We start from the raw sequence: 26,922 nt of genomic DNA on the forward strand, positions 1-26,922 counted from the left end.
ACATTTGCTTAAGTTTCCTAAGGACATAAACAGAACACAATCAACACAGGAGAAAAATACTACTTCAAATCGTTACTAATATTCCAAACGTCAGCTACTGGGGGTAGGGTAAGAAATGCAACTAAAACCAAAACTCCCACCAGCAAATGGGCTTACACCAACACCGTTCCCAAGCGGTATGCAAGGGAAGATGCTCTGATTCAAGGGGGCTGTTGCAGGGGCTGGATGCCACTGTCTACAAGATTCAAGGTCATTATCTCAGTCTACGATATTTTAGGATGCGCTTTTAATTAAGAAAAGCTTTTAACACTGTAAGCTGATTATATAAGCAATAAAATATATTTCAAATATTCTAAATTTTAGAAAAATAGACTAAATACAAAGTAGAAGCCAGTAGGAAATATGGGCAGACTCTTACCAAAAGCCAAACTATTTAAAGTTGGCCTTTTTTTTTTATGTTATATATGTTTAAAGTGTTTTTCAAGGTGCTGCTTTTGATTCCATCCCAATAAAAATATCACTGAGTGCTGCAAAAGTTATTAATAACATGAATATTTGGGATAAGACATTACATCGTAAGGAAATATAATACAGATAATATGATCAAGCCTGGCTCATTTAGCCATGATAAATGATATATAAGATATGAAATATTTCCCCTCCATAGTTCAATGGTTGTCTACATAAAATATTTCCTGCCATTAAGGTATTACTTGCCATTTTCTTTTTCTTTTTTTTTTTTTAAGATTTTATTTATTTATTTAACAGAGACAGCCAGTGAGAGAGGGAACACAAGCAGGGGGAGTGGGAGAGGAAGAAGCAGGCTCATAGCGGAGGAGCCTGATGTGGGGCTCGATCCCATAACGCCGGGATCATGCCCTGAGCCGAAGGCAGACACCTAACGACTGCGCCACCCAGGCGCCCCTACTTGCCATTTTCAATTCCATTCTCTCATAAGTGAATAGTAGAGTTTTCCAGAGGCTATCTGATGTATAATGACAACATCTCTTGACAGTTAATGGAATGTGTCATTGTGCATTCTTGTGTTTCCTAGAATTTTCTAAGGTAGTAGGTTTAGGTTTAGTGTACAAATATGCTTTCTGAGATTAACTAAGTTCTCACGTCTTCTCCTGTACTTGTACTATATTCAACATATCTATTATTATTTCTATAACCTCATTATCATCCAATACATCATTATTTTGAAATCCTTAAGTTTTCCTTATGCTTATAGAGAAACCTATCAGGAAGTATACATTGCCATGCTTTGCAATAAAATTCTGAAAGATTTTTCTAAAATTTTATCTAAAATTGCTTTTTAGAATTTAATAATATTTTATTCCAAAATAAAATAAAGTTTATTTCCAAAGTATTTTTTTATACTTAAAAATGAATCATTGGCTTGACAAAGATATTAGAAGACTCCTTTTCTCAACTCACGGCTGTACCGTCTTAGGTCTAAAGATGCTGAAAAAGATAAAATTGACATAACAGAGAGTTTTCCAATTCATGGAAGTAAAGAATCTATTCTAAAGAAGAGCAAAACTGTAAATAAAAATATATGACTAAAGCTATCCTTCGATTTTTCAGATGTTAATAATGTAACTTATTGTGCCTTATGAAATAAGACATTTCAGAAAGTATCACGGTACCAGTGAACTCGAGGTTTCATTTTGAGACTAATTTTTTAGAACTGAAAAAAAAAAACACTGAGTATATTTTAAATGTGCTCTTTAAAAGCAAAATATTGATTTTTAAACTAGAAATCATAACAGGGCAAGTTATCGTAATGCACTGTCTGGAGAAGGGCACATAACAGCTCAGAAACATCTGCAGCTGACAATGCCGAATACCTGGATGAAAAGTCAGTACAAGAAATCCAGGCACTGTACTTTTCAACATTAGAGTAACTTATCACACAAAAGATTTAGCTGTAAACATGAAGACTGAGCTGACAGCTCAACTGCAGAATTTTATCTCTGCCTCACAAATGGAAAATCTACAGACATGGCGAGATGTGTTCTTTCGCTTGTATCAGCATTACCTAATCAGAGAGCATGATCTGTTATGTGAATTCTGGGCAGTCGAATGTATTTGTGCTGAAATTTTCAAAGCGAGTAACTTTTTTTTTTTTTTTTTTTTTAATCTCATGGCTTTCCTGGAACATCAGTGTTGCTATCTTCACCCCTGGAACCAAAGCAATGAGTAAAATTGCTGGCACCTTAGCAAGAACCAAGGCAGTGTCACCAAACTGTACTAGTAGTCATTGTATTCTTTACCACTGTGCACTCACGATAAATGGAAAGGAAGGAAGGAAGGAAGCCAGATGAACTTACAAATGTCCTTGATAAAACAGTGAAAATTACTAATTTTATTGAATTTCAGCCGTGAGCAAGTGTCTTTTTAATATTCTCTGACAAAACAGAAGCCACATATAAGGTACACAGTGGCTGTCTCCAGGGAAAGTACCATGAAATTACTTGAGTTATGAGATGAACTAGCCATTTTTTCATGAAACTTCATGGTTATTCAGACTCAGCTATTTGGCAGACATTTTCTCAAAAGACGAGTAAAGTCGGCTTGTCAATTCATGGAAAATAACTGGGAAAATATTTTGCCAATCTGAGTTTCTAAGCAAAAATTAGAATTTCAGAAAACTTGTATCTATCGCCCTGAGCTTGACAACTTAATATTTAAAGAATCTCCTGATGAGATTGGTGGCGAGTAACAAATGTGATCCTTTGATATGAAACAATGAAATGGGTCAACATCTGGAAGACCTGCATAACGCAGTGAACCAATGTTTTCAAAAAGGCCAACGTATAAATAATAAAACCATACATGGGTAAGAGATCCCAATAGATTTCAATGTAATATAGTACAAGTTCACTGATACGATTTCAGAGTCCACATTGCAATTAACCTTTAAGAAACCACCACCTGTCTAGTTTTTGTATAACATCAAAGAAAAATATCCCTAACTACCTACAAAGCCTTTAAAAATATTCTCTTTTCCAGTTGGATATCTGTGTAAGGCTGGATTTGTTTCATATACTTTATCGTAACATATTGCAACAGAAATGTTGAATACAGAAATAGATATAAGAATCCAGCCAGACATTGAAAGAGATTTGCAAAAATGTAAAAAAAACAAACAAAAAAACAAAAAAAAAAACCAACGCTGCTCACCTCACAAAATTGCTTTTTTTGCTTTGGAAAACAATTATTTTCATAGAAGAGTTTTTACATTAACATATTTAGAGAATTGTTATTTTAAAAACGAACATGTATTTTTAAAATTTAGCCATTTAAATTTCTAATATTGTAAATATCAATCGATAAAGTCCATGTAAACAAAAATGCTCTTTGAGGACCTCAATAATGCTTGAAAAGTATAAAGATACCAAATAGTCTGAAAACTACTTTTCTAATATATCAGCTTCATATTTGATAAGAAAAAGTTATGTCTTTGAGGTATAAGTGTATTGGGCATGTACAGACAACTCAGTCACATATCAGAGTGCTCTTATACTTGTTATTCTTTCTTCTTAGAATATTGTTCCTCTAAGTTGCTGCCTCTTCATCACTTGGTTTCAGCTCAAATGTCACCTTGTTAGAGAGGCCTTCCCTGATGACTCTACTTAAAGCAGCTCACTCAGGTCATTATTACAATGATGAAACTGTATTATTTTTAATCACAAAATTGTTTTATTTTTTCATAACATTAAAACACAGCTGAAACTATTTTGTGTTTACACCACAATAGGGGTTTTATCTTCTCCACCCCTGTATTCCTGGGTGCTGAGAATACTATCTGGACATGGTGGATATTCAATAAGTATTTCTTCAGTAACTATAAAACTTTATACAACTCAAAATTTAAAAATCTGTTACGGGCCGTTAGGGCCAATAAACTGCAAATTAGAAGCCTAAGGTTTTCTTTCTTTTTTTTGTCTAATAATATTTTTAAAAATTCTTAATGCCAATATTAAGAATGTATGTTAATACAGAGTCTCATAAGACTATAAACAGAATAATCAAATTTTCCAGTTTCCATCCATCCCACCCCAACCCCTCCAAAATAATCAAATCTGACAACTCTGGGCATACATTCCTGCACTGTCACAATCAGCTGGGGCCAAGGAGTAAGCAGCCACCACTTTTGGACTTCGAGGGCACTATTCAATTCCACAAAGTGGCCGCTAGAGGGCACCTCTCCCACTAACAATGCTTCCCCAGTTTCTGAAGGCATTTGGGTTTCCAACTCCTGCTTTGTGACCCAGGAACTAGTTCTTTTAATATATAAAATATATATTATTACTAATAATATGTATATATAAATATATATAATACAGAAAACATATAAAATCTTAACCTTTTTAAGAACAAGTTAGATGTGATTATGATAACAGACAAAGGGAGAACAGAGTAAATAAATTCTTAAGGTCTTATTTGGCCAGTTGCACTCATTTGTTTAAGATCCAAAACTGATAGGGGGCGCCTGGGTGGCACAGCGGTTAAGCGTCTGCCTTCGGCTCAGGGCGTGATCCCAGCGTTACGGGATCGAGCCCCACGTCAGGCTCCTCCGCTATGAGCCTGCTTCTTCCTCTCCCACTCCCCCTGCTTGTGTTCCCTCTCTCGCTGGCTGTCTCTATCTCTGTCGAATAAATAAATAAAAAATTAAAAAAAAAAAAAAAGATCCAAAACTGATAAATAGAGATACTAAGACAAAAACCCATCAGTATTGGCTGAGATACTTGATTTCAAGTCAGGTCATCATTTCAGAAGAAGAGGTAAATACTAATCTCAAAAAGACACAGTTCATTATATAATTAGTTAATTTTACACTCTGATACATTTTGATAGGCCCTTCAGCCTTTCCTATTGCCCTAATTTGGTATTTTAAATATCACAAATTATATCATACCGAAGTCTGTAATGTTAAAAACTGCTTCTACATAAACCGTTAATTTAAATGTTTATTGGTCATCAATTCTATAAACGAAAAATCATGTTTCTATGTTACTTAGTCTTAACCTTTTCCAAAACTGATCAGAAATTCCACAGCTAATAAAATTAGCTTCTGATAATAACATAAGAGAAAACCTGAGCCAAAAATGATTCTCATTAAATAAAATATAATCACTAAATTATAATTTTATCGTCTCAATCTAGAAACTAAACTTAGAAAACTATTTTTGGAGCTACGGGAAATGCAAGTTTACTCACGTAGGTTATAAAGTACTGACACCTCGACAGTGGTAATCAGATAACTATTCACTAGATGTAATTCCTATCCAATAGAAACAATTTTTAAAAAGTTCTCTCAATAGTAATGACTCTCAATAAGGAAAAAAAATGCCAGTTTTCAAAAGCACAAAAGGACCGTATTTACTCAGATATTTCTCTTCCTCAATTACTGCCACACCTAATTTTGAGCAGTACATTAAAAATCACATGCTTTCTATTCTCCATTCTTCTTTCCCAACAAGTAATCCTGTGATTCTGAAGGTTTGATAGGAGCAGCTGAAGAGATGAATACGCATATAATTAAAATCTGAAGAGAGAAAGTTGGTGATAAATTGTTCCAAGTTTTATTCAAATTTAGCAGAGATTCTTAATGGGAATGCTATCTTTTTTAATTTTAAAAATAACATTCATTTGATTATAAAGCCCAAACTTTGCTCCTGACAGTATACACAGAAGTTTATAAAAAAAAAGAAAATAAAAATAAGATACCATCTTATCACCCAGAGACAGTATTTTGATATATATCCCTTGTCTTTTTGTATTTAATCAATACAAATACCTGCTTCTTAAAAAATATATTCTGTAATATCTTATAAGCTATGATGTAACCTGTTTCCAAATATACTTCTAAAATGTATTTGTTAAGATATATTTCCCTGTATGATCATAATATTTCTCTGTATGATCATTTATCTAAGCACACTGGTTAGAAGTTAGGTTGCTGCTAATTTTTTTGTTGTTTTTATAATACTACAACTAGCATCCTTGCAAATAAGTATCAGTACACATTGCTGATTCTTCAGGCTAAGTTCTCAGAAGTGGACTTTCTAGGTCCATTTAAGGGGATAAAAGGATGAACATGTTTAAGGCAAATGCATACTACCAAAATGCCCTGCAGAAAGCAATGCTACCTTTGATTTCAGTCAGTAAAGGGGATAATTTATATTTTTAGAGAGGGTAACCAAACAAGTCAAACATAGTAACATAACCATGGTCAGCACTGCAACCAAAAAAAAAAAATTGTTCTACAACATAACAGTGTAGGATGTGACATCCCAAATAGGTTAAACTGGTTCAGCTCAAATTACTACCTTTGTCAAACTGTACACAGCTCTAATGCCAAAAAGCTAATCTCGAGAAGATAATAAGCAGCAATTTAGCAGTAGAACCATGTATGTTTGGGGAGGGTCCCTCAGTGGACAAAACTTCTGCTCCCCAATGAAGCCCTCCCCAACTATTCTAATCAGCTGATTTGTCTTTCTGGAAATTCTTAATTCATGGGCAGTTAATGCCAACATACATACTTAAGCATTCTGTTTTATGTAACGAAGTTCTGTTTCCCGGACATGATGTAAACCCCCTTGGAAGATACAACTTGCCATTTACACTGTTCTCTTAGTGTTTATGTATATTGATGAGTTATTCCTCCAAGACCTCTTCTTGGGAAGACAAATTATTAAAGGGCCGATGCTTACTTTGACTGTGCGGAGAAGTTTGCAGCAGCAAAAACAGCAGCTTCGACCTCTACGTTGTCATGTGAGTCCAGACTCTGACGAATACTATGGTGAGCATTCTTCCTCTCAGGAATTATTGATGCCAGGCTTCCCAACATCCTACAGAGACAGAGAGATCCAAGAAGAAGAGAAATATAATAAGCTGAAAATCAAGAGAGGAAGAAGCAAGGCAAAGCCAGATTGCCAAAATTAAAATTTGTAGGTAATTCCTTAAATCTCGGGTTAGTAAAACATCAACTTTAGGAATCAAGCAGTGACTCAAATTCTAAGCACTTTTCCACACTCTGATATGTCAGAGAAATTAACATGGCTTATCTAACATAAGCAAAATTGGAAAAATTATCATCCTGAAGTACCTCCCAGGTACCAAATAGAGGCCAGAAACTTCTGAATTATTAAAGCATCAAAATATCAATTTTCCAATGTTCTATAAGTCCATTTTAGCAAAACAACACTCTTCCTATTAAGCAGATCCAGAAAAAAAAAAAAAAAAGGTAAGACTCCCAGTCTTTTTTCCTACATCAGTAAATACTGATACCATGATTTTCAAATCTGTCTTCAGCATCAAGAGAACAGAGGTAGAGGACACTCCCTGGGGTTCATTTCAGACTCTGCAAGGATGAGGAAGGTAGCATCTGGAAAAGCACAGTCTACTTTATAATAAATTATAAACTTGGAAAAGGAAAAAAATTCTATTGTTTGTCACATAAACTACATAAGATAAAGCTTGACAGATATTTTCAGCAGAAAGGCATGGATTTTTGAGGGCTACGAAACACTGCAATAAACAAAACAGAGTTCCTACAGTGACAACCTTTCTCAAAGTCAGTGTCCTACGTACCCTTCCAACTTGACATGTCACCAACTATCTTATGGAAACTTGATTGGACAGAAGTATTAGATTTTATACCAAACAAAATACTAAAATGGACTAAGTATGTCACTTGTATTCAATGTGAAAACAAAGTTTTGAAATTAGATGAGTTATTTTTCAAAAGAAATACAGCTTGTAATGTAATATTTTATATAAGAAAAGATTAGGCTAATATCAACACATTTTGATCAACAGTTTGTTACTATTTAAATATAAGAGGGCAAAAAAGGCAAAATCCCATTGATCACTACTTCCTGAAAATACTTCTGGTAATATTATAAATAATTTGTAGCACTACTTTTCGAACACTATGAATCCCTCCCAGCTTCTTCTTCCATTTGTTTCAATTAAGAAGTCTAAAGTAATGGGTAAAAAAAGAAAACACCTTTAAAGTATCATCTCTTCCTTGTCCTTTCTCCTCTTTAAGTTGAAATCATTCTGACTCTAAGAACTCCTTAGTGTTTGAGAGACTTCACTTTTTGCGTTCCTTTGTGTGTTTAATCTTATGAACATTCTTCCAGAAGGCAATCTCCTTGAGATAAGAGTCCCCACGTTAATCTATTGCCCTAAAAACACACAACAAACTTTCTATTCAATGAGTACTTAATGTTGATCTATCATTTATCAGCCCCGTCTTTTCTTTGTAGACTTTGTTTTTCTCCTTAACAGACTCGTTTTACATGGTGCTATTATAATGCTCCTCAATGAAAAATCATGTTCCTATAAAACATTGAGATCCTTTCTGTATCACAACTTTTTCTTTATAAAAGATAAAGTATTATAGTCAAGTACTTCACGATAGAAGGAAGGAATATAATCACTTATATGCTTCATACCTTTTCAAAGACAGATTTTAATAGCCAGGATCTTTACGTTTCTACGGTGACCAAAACTTTTTCTGCCCATGTTGCATTTTACCATATAGGAAACAAGTGAATCCATTAGGGCGGTTATTACTTTTCTCACTTTACATCAAGGAAAGTGGTTTATGAAATGTCACCTCATCAGAATGTGAATTGGGACCGGAACAGTTCTCCCAATACATCCAGCCAAACCTCTCTTCAGCTGAGCAGGCCGCTGGTTCCCAAATGGGATTTCAAAAAGCTGACATCTTTTTTTTTCTTTTTTCTTTCTTTCCTTTTTTTTTTTTTTTTAACAAAAGCCCTTATGTTTATTTCTCCCTTTTAAAAGCAGAATATTTTGAAGACCTCGTAGCATAAACTAAAAGCGATGTACAGTGGTTAGTGGCTATCACAGACGCACACTCACTTGGTTTCACACTGCCAGCATCTTGGGCTGGTTCTGACACCTACCCAGTTTGGAACTATCTTTATTCTGAGGCATACGTTATTTTAGTTACAGACAGAAAACATAAGAAACAATAATGCTGAGACATAACTTAAGGAAAAGCATAAAAATGGTAGTCATTCTGTTCATGACTTTCAGGCCCTGAAAGAAGTTTCTATTTTTAAATATGATTTGTAAAGCATATATCTGACAAAGGACTGGTATTCAGAATGTACCAAGAAATCCTATAATTCTGTAATAAAAAGACAGGTAACATAATAAAATCTAAACAACCTAATTAAAGAAAATAGGCAAACAATCTGAACAGATCTTCCCAAAATAGATAGAAGAAACTGTTGTCAAAAGGTACATGAGCAAGTGATCATTACCATCAGGGAAATGCAATTCAAAACCACTGTACACTCCATTAGAATGGCTAAAATGAAGAAGACTGACAACACCAAAGGTTGGCAAAAGGGTGAAGCAACCAGAGCTCACGTGCTGTTGGTCAGAATATAATGGTTAAAACCACTTTGGAAAAAGGTCTGGCAGTTTCTTATAAAATTAAGTATACGCCTACCCCACGACCAGCAATTTCACTCCTACGTATATATTTGGCAGAAAGGGAAGCGTGTTCACAACAAGCCTCGTACAAAAAGGTTCCACCAACTTTATTTGTAATAGCCCCAAACTGGAAACAGCCTAGGTGTTCATCAGTAAGAGAACAGATAAATAAACTCACAGTCACACAATGGAAAACTCAGCAATAAAAGAACCAAATTACTGACATACAAAATTGGATTAATCTCAAAAACGTTGAGTTAAAGAAGTCTTACACAAAAGGACACCCACTGTAGGAGCCCACTTATATGAAGTTTGAAAACAGACAAAAAATTTATCTATATAATGGGAAAAAATGAGAAGAGCGAGCAGTGGCCTCTGGGGAGGTGGATGAAGGAACTGAGTAGAAAGAGCGTAACGGAATATTCTGGAGTAAGTTCTTTATCTTGATAATGGTTGGAGTAACTTGAAGCATCTGTCAGTACTCAGCAAATTAACCTTAAAGAACCAGATAACCCTGTGGGGAGCCTGGATGGCTCAGTTCGTTGAACATTCAACTCTTGGTTTAGGCTCAGCTCATGATCTCATGTGTGGTGGGATCACAGGTCTCCACGCTGGTCTGGGAGTCTGCTTGAGATTCTCTCCCTCTGCCCCTCCCCCTGCTTGTGCATGCACGCATGCGCGAGCACTCTCTCTCTCAAATAAATAAATAAATAAATCTTAAAAAAAAAAAAAAAGAACCAGATAACCCTGTAAATAAACTGAACTCTAGCTAATGATACACATGCCGAAGTATCCAGCAGGAAATGTACTATCTATAATTTACTATGAAATGCATTAGAAAAACTTTTTTGCTCTATTATTAAAATTTATAATAAAATGTTATTGGGGAAAAAAGGAACCTATGTTTTAATATATTTAGCCCCAAGTCAAATGTGTGATTTATCATGCTTTTTCTTACATAATTAAGGTAGTAAATGACATGGTGCTCATTACTTTTTTAATGGCGAAATTAGTATTCTTCATACTTTTTAGAAGATTGTATTTTTAAAACTTTATAATGTAATGTTAAATAATACACTAAAAAATACTTTTTTACTTTAAGTCATTCCTTGTATCATGAAAAAACTGAAATCATGAAAAAAATTTTAAGGCTATTCAAAAATGTTCTATTTTTGTGAAAAGGGTTTGATACCCTCATATTATGTTGATACTAGAATTTTAGTTTTGAGTTGTTATAAATACACTTTTTTGGTATTTGATATTTACTTTATAATTCTGGAAACTTTACAAAATGATCTGATCACCCCTTAGTCCTGATCTTCAAGCTTTTTCCTCTTCCTAAAGTAACTATTCCAAGAAATGTTTTTAAAACACGTTCCTACTTGGCAAAACCATCTAAGGCCTTGTATATCTAAGGATCATATTAACTGCACTACATTTTATTTATTTATTTATTTATTTATTTATTTTTAAGATTTTATTTTTAAGTAATCTCGAAACCAATGTGGGGCTTGAACTTATGACCCTGAGATCAAGAGTCACAAGCTCCACCGACTGAGTCACCCAGGCACCCTGTACTGTGTTTTAAATGGTAATTGTACTCCTTAACATTCTTAGTTCATATTTCTTTTTTTTTTTTTTTAATTCTATTTATCTATTTGAGAGAAAGAGAGAGAGAGTGCACGGGACGGGGTGCAGGCAGAGGGAGGACAAGCAGACTCCCCACTGAGCAGGGAGCCAGATGCGGGGCTTGCTCCCAGGATCCTGGGATCATGACCTGAACTGAAGTCAGATGCCTAACCGACTAAGCCACCTAGACACCCCAACTCAAGTTTCTTTTAATATTTTTTGCATCAAGTATTAATGTTGAAAAATATAATTTCAATCTGATTTTTTTCCTTTAAAGTGTTCTTTCTAAATAAATAAATTTTTCTGGAAGCTTTCTAGAAATCTCTGGTTTTATTGACAGCAACAGTTCTTCGATGAAGAACTGTGGCAAAGCCCAGTTGTCATGACTTGGAAAGAACAAAATGAATGGAATATTCAAATATTAATCTATATTCTTCTCAAAACACTCAAACTAGCTCTAAATTATTTATAAAATCATTCTACTAGTTAAATTCTATTATTTCTTTTTAAAATTATCTTCTGATAAAAAAAAATAACCTATGCCTGTGGAAAATAATTCAAACACTGCAAAACCACTCAGAAAAGTCTCCTGTAATCCATAGCCCACTAACCCCTTCCCACAACCAAAATAATCTCTGTTAACAGTATATATTCCTCCAGATTCTTTTCTGAGCCTATATAAACACATATATTAATATTATGGATAAAAATGAGTTAAAAAATGGACAACACTTGACTACTTGTTTTTTTCAACTTAATATCTCTTTCCTTTTTAAAGATTTATTTATTTATTTGAGAGAGAGCAAGCACAAGCGGCAAGGGCAGAGGGAGACAGAATCTGAAGCAGACTCCGTGCTGAGCACAGAGCCCAAAGCAGGGCTCTATCTCATCAGCCTGAGTCACAACCTGAGCTGAAACCAAGAGTCGGATGTTCAAGTAACCGTGCCACCCAGGCGCCCCTTAATATCTCTATGTTAAACACACACACCCTTCATTCTTTCAAAGTTATACAGTGGTCCATAAATTATTCCCATATCAACATAATTTTGCCCCAATTTTTCACTTTTTACAAAAATGATACTATGATCATCTGTATACATATATTCGCCAACTTTTAAAAATGATTTATAGAAAAAAATTCCTGTAAGTGAATTTGCTGAATCAAAAGGTAAAAGCTATCTTAAATTTAATTGTTCTATTATATATAGTTTTTAAAAGATAAAACCAATTAACTGACTTTAAAATATCACACTCTGCTCATAGTTTAATCACTCAAAAGGCAGAGGAATTACAAAACCACTTAATTCTGAACAAGAGGGAAGAACAGACTCCTGACGGGAAAACTTAGAGAAGTGACATCCTAGACTTCATGGTTAAAAAGAGGGCTCACTTCTGAACAAGGCAAGTCAGAAGTGAGCCCTATAATTTAGGAAAGTGAATTTCAAAAGTCTAAAAATTACACATTCATTCCATAGACAGCAGACCTAAAAAGAGAATATGGTTCAACCTGGATATAAGGTTTACAAATATGAAATTTTGACAAAATTTTAAAAAAAATTTTGGGGGGTGGGTCCCTGGATGGCTCAGTTGGTTAAGCAACCCATTCTTCATTTTGGCTTAGGTCATGATCTCAGGGTAATGGGATCAAGCCCCACGCTGGGCTCCTGCTCAGCAAGGCATCTGCTTGAGATTCTCTCTCTCCCTTCTCTTCTGCCCCTCCCCCTGCTCCCTCTCTGTCTAATAAATAAATAAAATCTTTTAAAAAATTTTTTTAGATGCCAAGAAAGAAAAGGATGGAGAAAATACAGTGGTTCCATCTGGCATTCTCCAAGAAGTTCAAATACAAATTACTGCATATAAAAGTGAGCACATAACCAACAGTGAATAGAAAAACTGACATGAACCAGAACAAGATCAGGAAGGTAGGAGTTCAAAATGAGCTGAGGCTAAGCTAGATTCAGACCCCAGTTAGCTGATCAGAAGACCAACCCACAAAAAGGAATGTTTCAAACACAAGTTAGGCAATAATTCACAACCAAAACAGTATCATAGGTGGTAACAGAAAAGCATGTACAGATTGGGATGGTTACCATATTTCTGCCTGGAGCCTCGGCTGAAAAAACAAATTCTTAACATTCAAAATGAAAAAAGGAAACATATTGCCCTTTTTGAGTACATAATTGCAACTCAAACAATCTTGTGGTGATTCATGATAGCAACAGAGTATACCGGAGTGTGATGGCTCTTGCTACAGGATCATTACTATGAATCACAGAGAAAATTCTCTTCACAAATTCATCCACATTCAGAATCTTCTCCAAATGCTTCTCACTTTGTTGAGTAACTTTAAGAACACACAGCCTCAGGAAATTGTTTCTGTGAAGAACCAGAGGTAAAGTAAATTAGACCACTTTACGAAAGTAATATTTAGTTAGGAATCAAAGCAACACTAATGATATTAAATTTTAGCAACGGGCCAATGTTTTTCAATCTAATATTATTTCTTATCATTTAAAGAGCTAAAGCCTACACTTCAGATTTTGTTGTTGTTATTGTTTTTAACCCAGGAATACCAGGCTGGTTTAATATTCAAATATTAAGCAATGTAATTCATAATATTAACAGGCTAAAGAAGTTACACAGTCATGTCAATCGATGTGGAAAAAGCAATAGACAAAATTCAATAACCCATCCATGATAAAACTAATCAAACTAGGAATAGAAGAAAACTTCTTGGGGCGCCTGGGTGGCACAGCGGTTAAGTGTCTGCCTTCGGCTCAGGGCGTGATCCCGGCATTATGGGATCGAGCCCCACATCAGGCTCCTCCGCTATGAGCCTGCTTCTTCCTCTCCCACTCCCCTTGCTTGTGTTCCCTCTCTCACTGGCTGTCTCTATCTCTGTCAAATAAATAAATAAAATCTTTTAAAAAAAAAAAAAAGAAGAAGAAAACTTCTTCCTGATAAAGAATATAAACCAAAAGCCTACAGCTAACACTATATTTAGGGGGTAAAAGAATGAATGCTTTCCTCAGAATTCTGGGGAAAAGACAAATATGCCAGCTCTCATTATTCTTATTCGACATAGGGCTGAAACTTCATGTTAGTACAGTAAGAAAAGGAAATAAAAGGCACACAGATCAAAAAGGAAGAGAACCTGCCCTGATTTGCAGATGACACGATTGTGGGAGTGATTGGCATATTTGATTACTTCACCAACTGGAAGAGGGATTCTCAAGTTTTTGCTTTTGCATTTGTTAGTGTACCTGAAATGCCCAAACCAAACCAAACCAAACAAAACATAAGGAATCCTTTTCAAATGTCTGACATTTTTCCTAAAAATAACAATTTTCTCATGTTGTACAGACTGCTCATCCAGGTATGTCTTAAATTTATTATGTACAATAAATACAAACGTTCAAACTGACAGAAAGATAATATATCATAGATTCTGGAGACCAACTGCCAAGACTGGTATTTTGGCTCTGTCTCTCACTAACTGTATTATCACTGTGGACAAGTTTACATTCTCTGCTCAATTCAGTGTCCTCAATTATATGCCGCTGATCAACAGTGCTTACCTCACCTGTGAAAACGTGCATCTGATGTATAGAAAGAGCTCAGTAAACGTTAGTTACTCATATTACTGCAGATGGGTGAAATAAATGTCCCCATTACCCCTTCACTTCTTTTTCTAATCAAAGAATACTGACAATATTACTCACAAAAATTTAGTATGTTTGAGGATTTTCATCAAAGATTATACATAAGACAAAAATTAAGGAAGCAAACAAATAGAAAATTTGTAGTAAAGAAAATGAGATCACATGGCAAAATAGTCAACCTCCCAAGTTATTTATAAAATGCTAGTTAAAATAGCAATGAAGTACCATTTTATAACTAGCAAATCAGAAGTAATAAAACAAACAGCTGGGGCTGACTCAGTTGTGGTCAACAGGTATGTGATCTTGGTGGTGGGGACTGACAGAACTGCCTTGGCAAACCATATGCCATACATTTGATAGGAAATAAAAAACTCACGTCTGTTGTAAGAGATATTAGATGTCCTGTAACTCAGCATTTACAGCTCTGTCTCTCTCTCCTCCCACAGTGGACCCCATTCAATCCTTTCTGATGTGTCCTATTGTATCAGTTCCCTGGATGTTACCTGACATCCTCAGACATGTATGAGAAGGAAGGATGAGAAATGTTAAAGCCAAGGCCAAGAACTCTAAGCATATATTAGGGAAAGGATAACATAAAGGAACGAAGACTCAAGTATCAAGAAGGAATGTGGAACTGGAATAACATACTCAAGATCAGAGGAGATCACGTGAGAGTTTTCAAGATGCAAAGTTTGGAAACACTGCTCCGCTGCTGTACCTAGAGGAAACGGGAGCTACATGTAGGAATCGTATGGTGTTTGGTAGCGTGAAGCCTACACTTAGAATACGAAGCAGAAGCAGTTAGCAATGCCTGCAATCCTGCTGCAAGATACCCAAATGGCAGTGACAGAAAGAGAAGCCCTAGGGATGAATTAAATCTCCTCCATCATATTATGACCAAGGCCAGGAGGTCAGACAGTCTTCCTCTTCTCTAAAGCTAATTCTACACATCTCTTCCCCTTCACGTCTGACTCGGTGTTTGAACACAAAGTGCATGGAAACTGGTCGAAAGAAGCAGGAAATGGACTGGTGGGGACAAAAAAAAAAAAATAACCCAAAAGGTATTTATCCAGGCCTTCCATGTTTCAGGCACTTCACAGTAACATGTAATCTTGTGTTATAAAATAAGTTACTACTGGGGCGCCTGGGTGGCATAGCGGTTAAGCGTCTGCCTTCGGCTCAGGGCGTGATCCCGGCGATCCGGGATCGAGCCCCACATCAGGCTTCTCCGCTATGAGCCTGCTTCTTCCTCTCCCACTCCCCCTGCCTGTGTTCCCTCTCTCGCTGGCTGTCTCTATCTCTGTTGAATAAATAAATAAAATCTTCAAAAAAAAATAAAAATAAAAATAAAATAAGTTACTAAATCAGGAACTCCCCAAAACAATGTCTGCAAACCACAGATACTTCCAAAGGATGCTATATATATATATATTGAGATTATCTTAATTGGATTTATTCTGTTCCCCAAAGAAATAAGTCCTCTCTGACTTATAACTTCATTTCTGCTTAAAATGCCATTACATTTCACACCAAAAAGCTTTGTAAACTGCTACGTACATCCACTAAAATGGTCACTAACCATGTGGAAGTCCCAAAGAGCAAAACAATAAAGAACCACAACATTAATAACAAAGAAATCTGAACAAAGTACTTTACGACACTGAGGCTTTAAAAAGACTTACCCAACTCTGAAAACATCTGCTAACTTTAGGAACGCAGAATTGATGAGAATAGGGAATGGATATTTCTGAAAGAGCCTGGGAAAGCGAACAACTGCTTCACACTGTTCACCAAGTTTGCCAGATCTTAGACCTATGAAAAGCACAAAAACGGGAGAACAGCTTAGAAACCTGTGGCTACAAGGCGAAAATAGCAAATACCCACACAGCATCACACAGTCATAACATAACAGTCATTCACAATTAGGTAAGATACCACTGTAACTCATGAGCTTTTTAAAAATAAAAACGGCCAACAAAATAGTAAATTGGTAAACCGCCTCTTTAGATATAAGATAATGAAAAGGAAACAAATTTTTTTTTCAAAAAAGATTGAGTATTTTAAAAATACTCGGGGCCAGAAAACAAATCTCAGCAAAATTAAAAGGACTGAAGCCATATTTTGTTATGTTCCCTGACCATAGTGGAATTAAATTAGAAATGACTAGGAGAAAAATATCTACGAAATTCCCAAATATCTGGAAACTAAACAACTTCTAAATGAGCCATAAGTGAAAGGGAAATTAGAAAAATCTCTTGAACTGAATGCAAATGAAAGCACGACCTGTGCGATACAGCGGATACAGTTCTTGAAGAAACATTTATAACATCAAATGCTTCATGTTAGGAAAGAAGAAAGGTCTCAAACCCATGAGCTAACAACGGGGCCAAAATAATTCAATGGGGAGAGGATACTCTTTTTAACAAATTATTCTGGAACAAATGGGAATCCATAAGCAAAAATAAATAAAACCCCGGTTCTTAATTTGCACCATATACAAAAATTAACTCAAAATGAACCACAGACCTAAATGTAAGAGCCAAAATTATAAACCATATAAAGAAAATACGGAGGAAATTTTTATGAGCTTGGGTTAAGCAAAGAATTCTTAGATAAAACACAAAAAGCATGAGTCATAGAATAAAAAGTGATAAACTCCAACAAAATTAAAAACTTCTGCTCTTCAAAAGACACTGTTAAGAGAATGAAAAGACAAGCTGCACACCAGAAAAAAATATTTACAGAACACATATCTCATAAAGGATAATGTGGAGGCCACTTTTAAGCCATAGGCTTGAGCAATGGAAACTGAGTAAGGTAAAGGGGCCCACAGCGACCACTGAGCTGAATGCAGACAGGTCCATTAGGTGACCCACCTCAAAATATCCATAAGCCCTAGCTGACCAACGGGCTACTTACAACCAGGCACAGGTACCAAAAAAGGAAAATTCCGTAGTTCCCATGCCTCCTCACTTCCCCCACTATACTCCACCCCCCTCCACCACTGCCTCCTCACAGTCTCCCTTGCAGTGTCCTCGATAAACTACTATCTGCTTTGTTCTGTCTTGGGTGAATTCACCACCCACACCTCCAGCCTCCACCCAACAGGGTCGCTCCACAGACAGCATCCATACTTCTTATGCCTCAATAAGAGGACCACCTGATTTTTGAAATGGGCAAGATTTGAAGGGAAATTTCATTAAAAAAGAAATATGAATGGCAAATACATGCAAGTTAACAGATGTTCAACACTGTTGGTCATCAGGGAAATATAAATTAAAAACCACATTAAGATACTACTACATACCCACTAGAAGCTAAAAAATTTTAAGACTGACAATACCAAGTGCTAATGAGGATATGGAGCAACTATAACTCTCATATATTGTTGGTGGGAATGCAAAACTGTGTGTTTCTTTGGAGAACAGTTGGCTGTTTTTTATAAAGATAATCCTATACTTAACCATAAAATCAACAATCCTACTTCTAAATATTTATCCAAGTGCTTTGAGAACATATGTCCATACAAAGATTTGTATTTAAATGCTCACAGCAGCTTTATCTATAATAATCCCAAACTGGAAAAAATCCAAATGTCCATCAACTGGTGAATGAATAAACAAATTGTGGTCTAGCCATACAATGGACTACCACTAAGCAATAAAAAAGAAAAAATTGCTGATTCATGCAACAAGGGTGGATCCTAAAATCACTATGCTAAGTAAAAGAAGTCAGACCCAAAAAAGACTATAATACTGTATGACTATTTTATAGGACATTTGAGAAAAGGCAAAACTTTGGGACAGAGAATAGATCAGCGGTTGCCAAGGCTAGAGAAAGAAAACTGACTACAAACGGATACAGGGGAAGTTTTTGGGGTAAAGGAGATGTTCTATGTCTTGACTGTGGTAGTGGTTTCATGACTGCATCCATTTGGTGAATTTAATTATCTATAAATTATACCTACATAAATCTGATTTTAAAAATATAAAAAAACCCAATAAACAAAAAGTTAATATTCAATCCCTAAAAAATATTCATTTAGAATGAATATCTTGATATGGTATTAATAGCATCAGCTTCAAAGATTTCTTTTAGTATTCTAGCATTTATAAAATGCTAATTATATCCATATTCGTACAAGAATAAGTGCCCTAGAATATCTCTGTTCAATAAACCCTACTCACTGTTAAAAAATGACAAAGGAAATATTCGTCTGAGGACTCTTTATTGTCAGTATGTTTCAATACAAAAGATAACCACAGAATAAATCTGCATAGGCAATTTCTACAACTTATTAATGGTTTGAATTCTGTAAATGCACTCAAGTTGGTTATTTGGTACTTGGAATGTATTTCCTCGTAGGAAAAAAACGGCACTATCAGCACTCATCATATTCCAGAATCCAATAACCACTTATAATAAAAGTTCCTATGGGAAAATTAATTGAAAATTAATTCAAGTTTCTAACTGAGATATTTAGAACATATTCCTTCTTTGCCTGCTCCATTCTTCCCCTACCCCCCCGCCTCCATACACAGAACTGCCACTAAAGCTCCTAAGTCCTCTTCCAACCACAGTACCTGTGGAAATGTTCTAGGTAACTGGCAATGGCTGATGTAGCCTCAAAAGCTTTTCTAAAGCCCTGACTTGATGAAGGGGTCAAGAGACACACACATAGGGTAGTAAGGACAAAACGGAAGGGGAGAAGAGGAAGGGCCAAGTCTGAGGATGGAGGTGAGAGCCAAGGAACAGATGTGTTTGTGTGTATGTGCTGTGGGAATCTGTTGGGACAATCCACAGTAATCGGACTTTTTTCCTTCTCTTCTTTCTGCCAGTAGCTGACTGATGCAAAAGAGAGTAAAGTTCTGTTTGTAATGAATTAACCTTGGTTGGAATGAAAAAGGTAAAGTAGGAGGCAGCCCATGAAGAGGGAGTTTGCTAACAGAATATGATTTGTTTCACTTTCCCTTAAAAAACACAACCACAGACTACATTCTTTGGTTTAAATATGATGATTTTAAATGTACCAAAGATAATTTTGAATCTAGCCAGAGAAATGTTTTGATTTCTCTAATACTGTCAACTTTTACTTCCTTAAGATAAAATAGACCCTCCTTCCTATAACAGGGCTGATCAGAATAAATAAGTTAAAGAATAGTAAATTTCTTTTTTAATAACTGATGTAAGAGCTTTAGGAAAAAGGAAACAAGAAAGGCTGGCTCTCAGGAACAGAAGCTGCGGTGCAAGAGAAGAGAGAAGTGTATTAAGACCTAGGATTTAGCAAGAATCCTAGGCTGGGGGCAGTATGGTACCCATCTTGCTTGCTCTTGGCCAATTTCAATTCCAGGATAAGGCAAGCACCTGAAAACAGGCACTCAGCACTCTTGTTCTAAAACCAGAGATTAAGGTGGAGGAATGCTATTGCTGTTTCTTTATCTTTGTATTCTCTCACCAAAGAAACAGAGCTCTCTTTCTTTTCAGTGCCTGCAATTAAACAGTGCTTAAGTCAGTTGCAACATGCAGGTAGACTAGCCAGAACTAAAATAGGTTGTCTGTAAATTGCTTATTCATTCAACCTTCATTTGACAGAAGTGAAATTCATTATTCTAGGCTCTTTTAGCACTTCACATGTGCAGAACAGTTTGCTAGGCTAGTGGTTTTCAGCTCTGGTTCTGCATCAGAAACATTTGTAAAACTTTTCAAAAATACCTGTGCCAGAGTTCTACTCCAAACCTACTGAATCTGAGGCTGGGGCCCAGGCATCTGTTTAGTTACTCTGAGGAGGCAGGAACTTAGATCATCAAGCTATCCATACGATTCCACACTTCCATACTCTTTAACTGTCCTGCCTATACTGGAGTTAGAAAACTATTAGTTTGCTAAATTTGGCCTTCAGACAAATTTCATCTGATAGATAACAATGTTTTTTAAAGGCTTTGAATTCATTGTCAAATTTTAAAAATGAAATGAGATCTCACATAAAACCCAGAATTTCTAGTTTTGAAAAATTTAAAGATCTGCAATGTCACTAAAGAAGGTGGGAGTCTTGACCAAAGAAAACACTGTAGTACTGCAGGTCTGTGCTGAAGGCCCATTTGGGTTTGCTATCATTTCTGATAATAGCCATGTACCCGACAATCTTTCTCTAGCAATTTTTGGCTGCTGTTGGGCACACATAACTAGAGGAGAATCTTGGATGATAATTTAAACTGCTGGTAAGGGGGCACCTGGGTGGCTCAGCTGGTTAAGTGTCTGCTTTTGGCTCAGGTCATGATCCCAGAGTCCTGGGATCGGGCCCCATGTCGGTGGAGGGGGGGGGGGTGTCCCTGCTCAGCAGGGAGTCTGTTTCTCCCTCTGTCCTTCCCCCTGCTCATGCTCTCTCCCTCTCTCTCAAATGAATAAAATCTTTTAAAAAAATAAGTAAGTAAAGTGCTAGTAAGAAAGTTAATGAAGTTAATAAAATGTGGCACCATGAAATCTAAGCTCGGTAAAGAAGAAACAACAGGAAGAGTCTGATGGGTAGGGGAAACTAGTGAACATATTGAGGTCTGAATGATAACAAAGAATAATCAATACAGCAATTAGTCCTGATGATGGTGATGGTGCATATTATGTGCTTATTCTGTGCCACTTTACTAAGCACTTCACATGAATTAAACTCTCACTGCAAACATAGAAGTTAGGTACTATTATTATCCCCACTTTAAAAATGACACAAAGACTGGTTATGCAATGTGCCTAAGAAACAACAGCTAATAAATGGCAGACGTGGGATTCACTTCCTGGCAATCCGGTTCCAGAGTCTATGGTCCTAAATTATTATGCTAAATAAAATACACCTCGAGCAAGTAACTAGCTAGAGGACAGAGGTTAAGATTTCAAAAAGGATATTTAAATTATGATTTAGAGCGGTGTAATTCTGAGGAAAGACAAATTCTAGGGAACTGAGGAAGAATAACATAAATGATGGTAAACTTGGGGATTGTTATGTACAGTAATCAAGTTTTCAAAACAGCACACAATTCCAGGTAGCATGTATCAGCCAGATTTCTTAGCTTCAAGCAACACAAGCTAACTGGCTGATGAGGCAGAACATGAGTTTATTAAAAACCTAACAGTTTCAAGGCTAAACATCTAAGAACACCTAATACCACACTGCCAGACTGATTAGATGAGAAGTCCTGTTGCTAGGAAACACCAGATGCTACAATCAACTCTGCTGTCATCCAGGAACCCTGTAGCCATTGCCATTGCTACCGTCCCCTAGGAACGCTGCCGCCGCTGTGGCTGCCAGGACACAGAACTGTGAGAATGCTCTCCAACTATGCCTTCTTGCGCTGCTGACCTCCTAAATCACAGAGCCCAGAAGCGGTCTCCGCAGGGCGGAGTTCACATCCTGCTCTCTTGCAAGGGAAGCCAGGAAGGTGAGCTTTTCCTTCCACCCTGGTGAGGCAGGGCTTGGAGTGTGGGTCATTCCTAAAGCACAGGAGTGATCACAAGATGCTAAGGGACCACCAACATGATGAACACCCCTTACAAAGTTACAAAGAATACTGGGAATACACATTACCTTCCAAGCACATTTCAGGAGGGTTTGTTCTACACATTCGCTTTAGCTAAGGAGTGAGGATGACTCAGAAAGGAACCATAACACACATATATCTTAAAGTGTATTCATTAAAAATGGGGGTGAGAGCAGGAAAAATACCAACACAAATATGCACCACACATTATGAGGTAACCTAACAACCCATAGCTTAATAAATCGATAATGGCAAGTCTCAGTAAACTATATTTAAAAAGCAGGAATAGAGGGGCGCCTGGGTGGCACAGCGGTTAAGCATCTGCCTTCGGCTCAGGGCGTGATCCCGGCGTTATGGGATCGAGCCCCACGTCGGGCTCCTCCGCTATGAGCCTGCTTCTTCCTCTCCCACTCCCCCTGCTTGTGTTCCCTCTCTCGCTGGCTGTCTCTCTGTCAAATAAATAAATAAATAAAATCTTTAAAAAAAAAAAAAAAAAGCAGGAATAGAAAAAACTGAAATGGTAGTCAACACAACTGATAATAATAAAATACCCTTCACCCAAATTTCATAAATTGTCTGTAATTGTACATGGTGAGATGTATGCAATATTGTGTGGCATGCACACAGAATACTGATTTAGAATCATAAACAAATTAGTTTATTTATGAATACCAACTTTCAGGAATATTTAACAATTCATTTTGTAAGTTACAAGACAGTAGCTCTTAGCCATCTATGAAGATGAGTCTATGGATTTCAGTAAGAACTGCAAAAGGGTCTTGGGTTTTTGGACTAGTTCCTGACTCATCAAATGATCACCAATCAGGAGCTGAGATGTTAAGACTCTCAATTCCACATGAACGTACAGGTCCACTTCGTGACACTGTCAGACTAAATATGGTCTGGTGGTACAGATTCTCAAGAGAGAATTAGATTGACTCCGTGTGGGTCACATGTCCGCATCGGAATCAATCGGTTATGGCATGGAATTAGTCACCTGGACAGGCCTTGCTGCAAAGCCTCTCTCTTTAGTAGGGAATATGGAGATACTTCCAAAGCCTTCTATTTATCATAACACCAACCACATCTGTGCCAATATGGACAATATAACAGCAATCTGTGGCCTCTCACAGTCTGAGAATTCACATGTTTTGGAATATAGGTGAGGGAATAGCCTCTAAGGGGAAAATAAGGGAGAATAAATAGTTGTCCTGATTTATATCAATTTTCCATTTCATATTTTAACTTTTCATTGAGCATCCCATCACATTTTTCATGCAGCAGTAAGTTCCCCCACACCTCAAGTAGCAACTCCATCTCCTGTATTTCCTCCCTTCCTATTGCCCAGCTGCAAGAAAGGGAACCACTGCCTTCCCCATTGCTCTTTCACCTCACCCTTTCGAGGTCACCTCACAGGAATCAGATAGGCTAAGTGATGTCATTTAAGGGAGACTCTCTCCTTTTCACTCACGGTGAAGGAGATCTTGCATAGATTTCCCTAAATCATCAGGACACCTTCTGTCAGTTTAGATTATGCAGAAGTTATACTAGTGAAAAAGTTATACTTCTTAGAGTAATTTATGTGAGATATGTCCTTTACAATGCCTACATTAGTGATTGTCCATATTATGAAATGTGTCAGATAAATGTAAGTTGTATTTGATTTTAACACTTAACTCTGTTCAGTCGTCACAGAAATTCAGTCAGTATGGTTATCAGCTTAAACCTCTAAAAAAGGGACAGAAAGACCTCTACATAGCAGCTAGAGTGATCTCTAAAAATGTAAACCAATCCAAGTCAGTCCTCTGCTTAAAAACTTTCAGTGTCTTCTCAATGCATTTGGCATAAAATCCAAACTTTTTGTCCTACCAACAAAGCCATATTTCATCTAGCTCTGTTTCCTTCTTAAAGCTGTTGTGTTCACTAATACAGCCCTAAGCCTGAGTACGGTGACTAACACAATGTAGGTGATCCAGAAGTATCTGCTGGATGAATGAATGGCTATCACATGATTACTTTCCTGTGTTGCTAACTACATCCTGAAGGAATGGACTTGACTCAGCTTCAAAACAGCATCCATTTATTCCTAGAGAGATCAGAAACAAATAGCTTACTGCCATGCTTGCTCAAAAGGCTCAGAACAAAGTGCAACAGGCTATAAATGACATTACCCAAGTGTGTATCTTAGGACACTAGTGCCACAGATGTTTCTTCATAATGGAGTTCAAGTGTCACATCTGTACACCTAACTGCCTACTCAACACCTCCATTTGGATGATTATGAGAGGTCTCAAATTTAGCAGTCCCAAACCGATTTCACTTTCATTCACTCAGTAAATGGCAACATATACTTCTAGATCAGACCAAAACCTCTAAGGTTTTCCTGACCACTAATTCTCACATTCTCACCAAATTCATTAGTGTACCTTGTTGGCTCTACCTTCAAAATATATCCAGAATCTCAGCATTTCACACATACTCACTGAAGTGGCCCAAGCCACTATATTCCCCTCTACACCCACGCTGGATTGTTATAATTGCCTCCTCACTAGTTTCCCTACTTCTATCTCTGCAATGTACTCTCAACACAGCAGCCAAACTGATCTTCTCAAAGTTAAGCCAGATATGCCACAGATCTGCTGAAAATCCCCCACGGTGTCCCATCTCACTCAGAATTATAGCCAGTCTTTTCAATGGTTTGTACTGCCCTACATGAACTGGCTTCTGGTTATCTTTTTATCTTCAATGTCTATCACTCTATTCCAGAAATGGCATGCAAAACAGGCTCCAACCTCAGGGCCTTTGCACTTGCTATTCCTCTATTTGACCAATGGGGCCTTTCCCTGACTATCCTATATAAAATAACCAACCCCAACTCCACACCCAGTTTTCTCCAGCCCCCTTCATTAGTTTCATTTTTCTCTACTATTTGTCATAATATATGCTTACTGTATTTGCTTATTGCCTGTTTTCTCTGTCCAAAAGTTAAGTTCTACAGAGGCAAGGGCTGTGTTTTGTTTTATTGTTGTTTCCCTAGGACAAACCCTAAGGAAGTAAGGTGTGTGAACGTGAGCGTCTGTATGTTTTGGGGGGAAGGAGGGAGGGACAGGAAGAGAGGCTATGGAGTAAGAAACTCCCATTAAAATATTTTAAAAACAATATTCCTTGGAATGCACTTTGGTAAACTCTAGTCTAGATGATTTGGAATTAAAAGAAGGTTAGAATTTGCAGCCTTCTGACCCTACGAACTTTGACTCATAAAACAAATATTTTAACAGATAAAGTATGAAATGATTCAATTGTTAAAATACTAAACTATATTCTAATGAAACTGGCTATTTCTGTAATCTAATTTCCTAACAGCTTTAAAAGGTATATAGCATGGTGAGGTGAAAAAGAACAAAAATTTTGTTCTAATCTTGTTCAAATTATCTTTCTGAGCCTGAGACTCATCTGGGAAATACTCACCTGGGGTATTGCTGGGAGAATGGAACGTGATAACGTACTTAATGCCTAGGACTGACAGCTGGTTTAGAGTTAAACAATCAATAGTCATCCATTTATTTCTTACAGAACTGAAATAGTTCTATTTCAACTTCTAAGGAGCAAAAATTGTGAGTTTTTTTCTTAACATAATGGCAAATTTTTAGGAATTAAACAATACCAGATTTTCTGACATCTCAGAGCCTGATCCTGATCTCTGCTCTACAACCACTTTCTTACCGTCATTATGAAACAAGCCCACCTGGCCCAGAGTGGTAGAAAATATCTTTTGATTTGGTGGGGTTATTAGATATCTGGACCTGCAACTCTCACTAGGGAATAAGGAAGAAATTTCCAGAATGGAAAACAGATCTAATACTATAATTTTGTACTGCAGAGGGAAAGGCCCTACAAGCTTTGGTAAGAAAAAGTAAAAAGCTCAACATCATTTTCTTGACTGATGGGAATGCACTAAATATACTGTGACTCAACCAAAGGAATATCTCATTGGAGTGCTGTGACATTTTTATGTTGGTCACAAGGAGTTAAAAGCTTTTTAAAAAGTCTGAGAAACTCTGATCTAGACCTACCCACTAGAAGTGTTTACAGGTTAAAAAACAAAAAACCCCAAAATCCCAAAAAAGTTAACAGTGTCCAAGTAAGAGCTGGGAACTGGCTCAAAGCGGACTTAAAGACAGATCCTTCTAACCCGTAGTCCCAATTCTCAATATATTATATACTGACTATGGTTAAGGAAGAATTAACTGTATACCAGGTAACAAAATGTTTCCCCCCATTCAATAAAAATCACTGAAACAAAGGTTTAATACTTGAGTTCTTTAGTGTCAAATATTTGCCTCTGCCTCCCATAGCCTAAGAAGGCATATCTTTAGCATTTAATAAAGGCTTCGTTTGCATACAATTATATCACTTAGTATTTACAACAGTCTTGCAAGCTCAATGGTACTGGACCCACTCTGCAGACAAAAAAACCAAGGTTGGGTGAAGTTAGGTACCTGTCCATGATCACAAAATTGGTGGCATTAGAATTCGACTCAGTCTAACTCCAAAGCTCCTTCCACTACACCAAGCGGCCCTACCACCCCCCACCGCTCCTCCCACAGGAAAATAGA

The 26,922-nt window shown here is 36.7% G+C and overlaps 1 protein-coding gene across 2 annotated transcripts in view; it reads right to left on the reverse strand.

Annotated features, from left to right (window-relative positions):
* The window catches only part of INTS7 (integrator complex subunit 7), an 89,351-nt gene that overhangs the window by 61,716 nt on the left and 713 nt on the right, over nucleotides 1–26,922 (reverse strand). For both annotated transcript variants that reach the window (XM_045787850.2, XM_045787849.2), the window contains exons 2-4: nucleotides 16,463–16,592; nucleotides 13,348–13,494; nucleotides 6,726–6,863 (exon numbers count right to left, since the gene is read on the reverse strand). In XM_045787850.2, coding sequence (XP_045643806.2) covers nucleotides 6,726–6,863; nucleotides 13,348–13,494; nucleotides 16,463–16,592 — 415 coding nt within the window. The remainder of the gene's footprint in view (nucleotides 1–6,725; nucleotides 6,864–13,347; nucleotides 13,495–16,462; nucleotides 16,593–26,922) is intronic.

The sequence above is a fragment of the Ursus americanus genome, chromosome 2 (genome assembly GCF_024610735.1).
Source record: "Ursus americanus isolate L20-20 chromosome 2, mUrsAme1.1.p, whole genome shotgun sequence".
NCBI lineage: Eukaryota > Metazoa > Chordata > Mammalia > Carnivora > Ursidae > Ursus > Ursus americanus.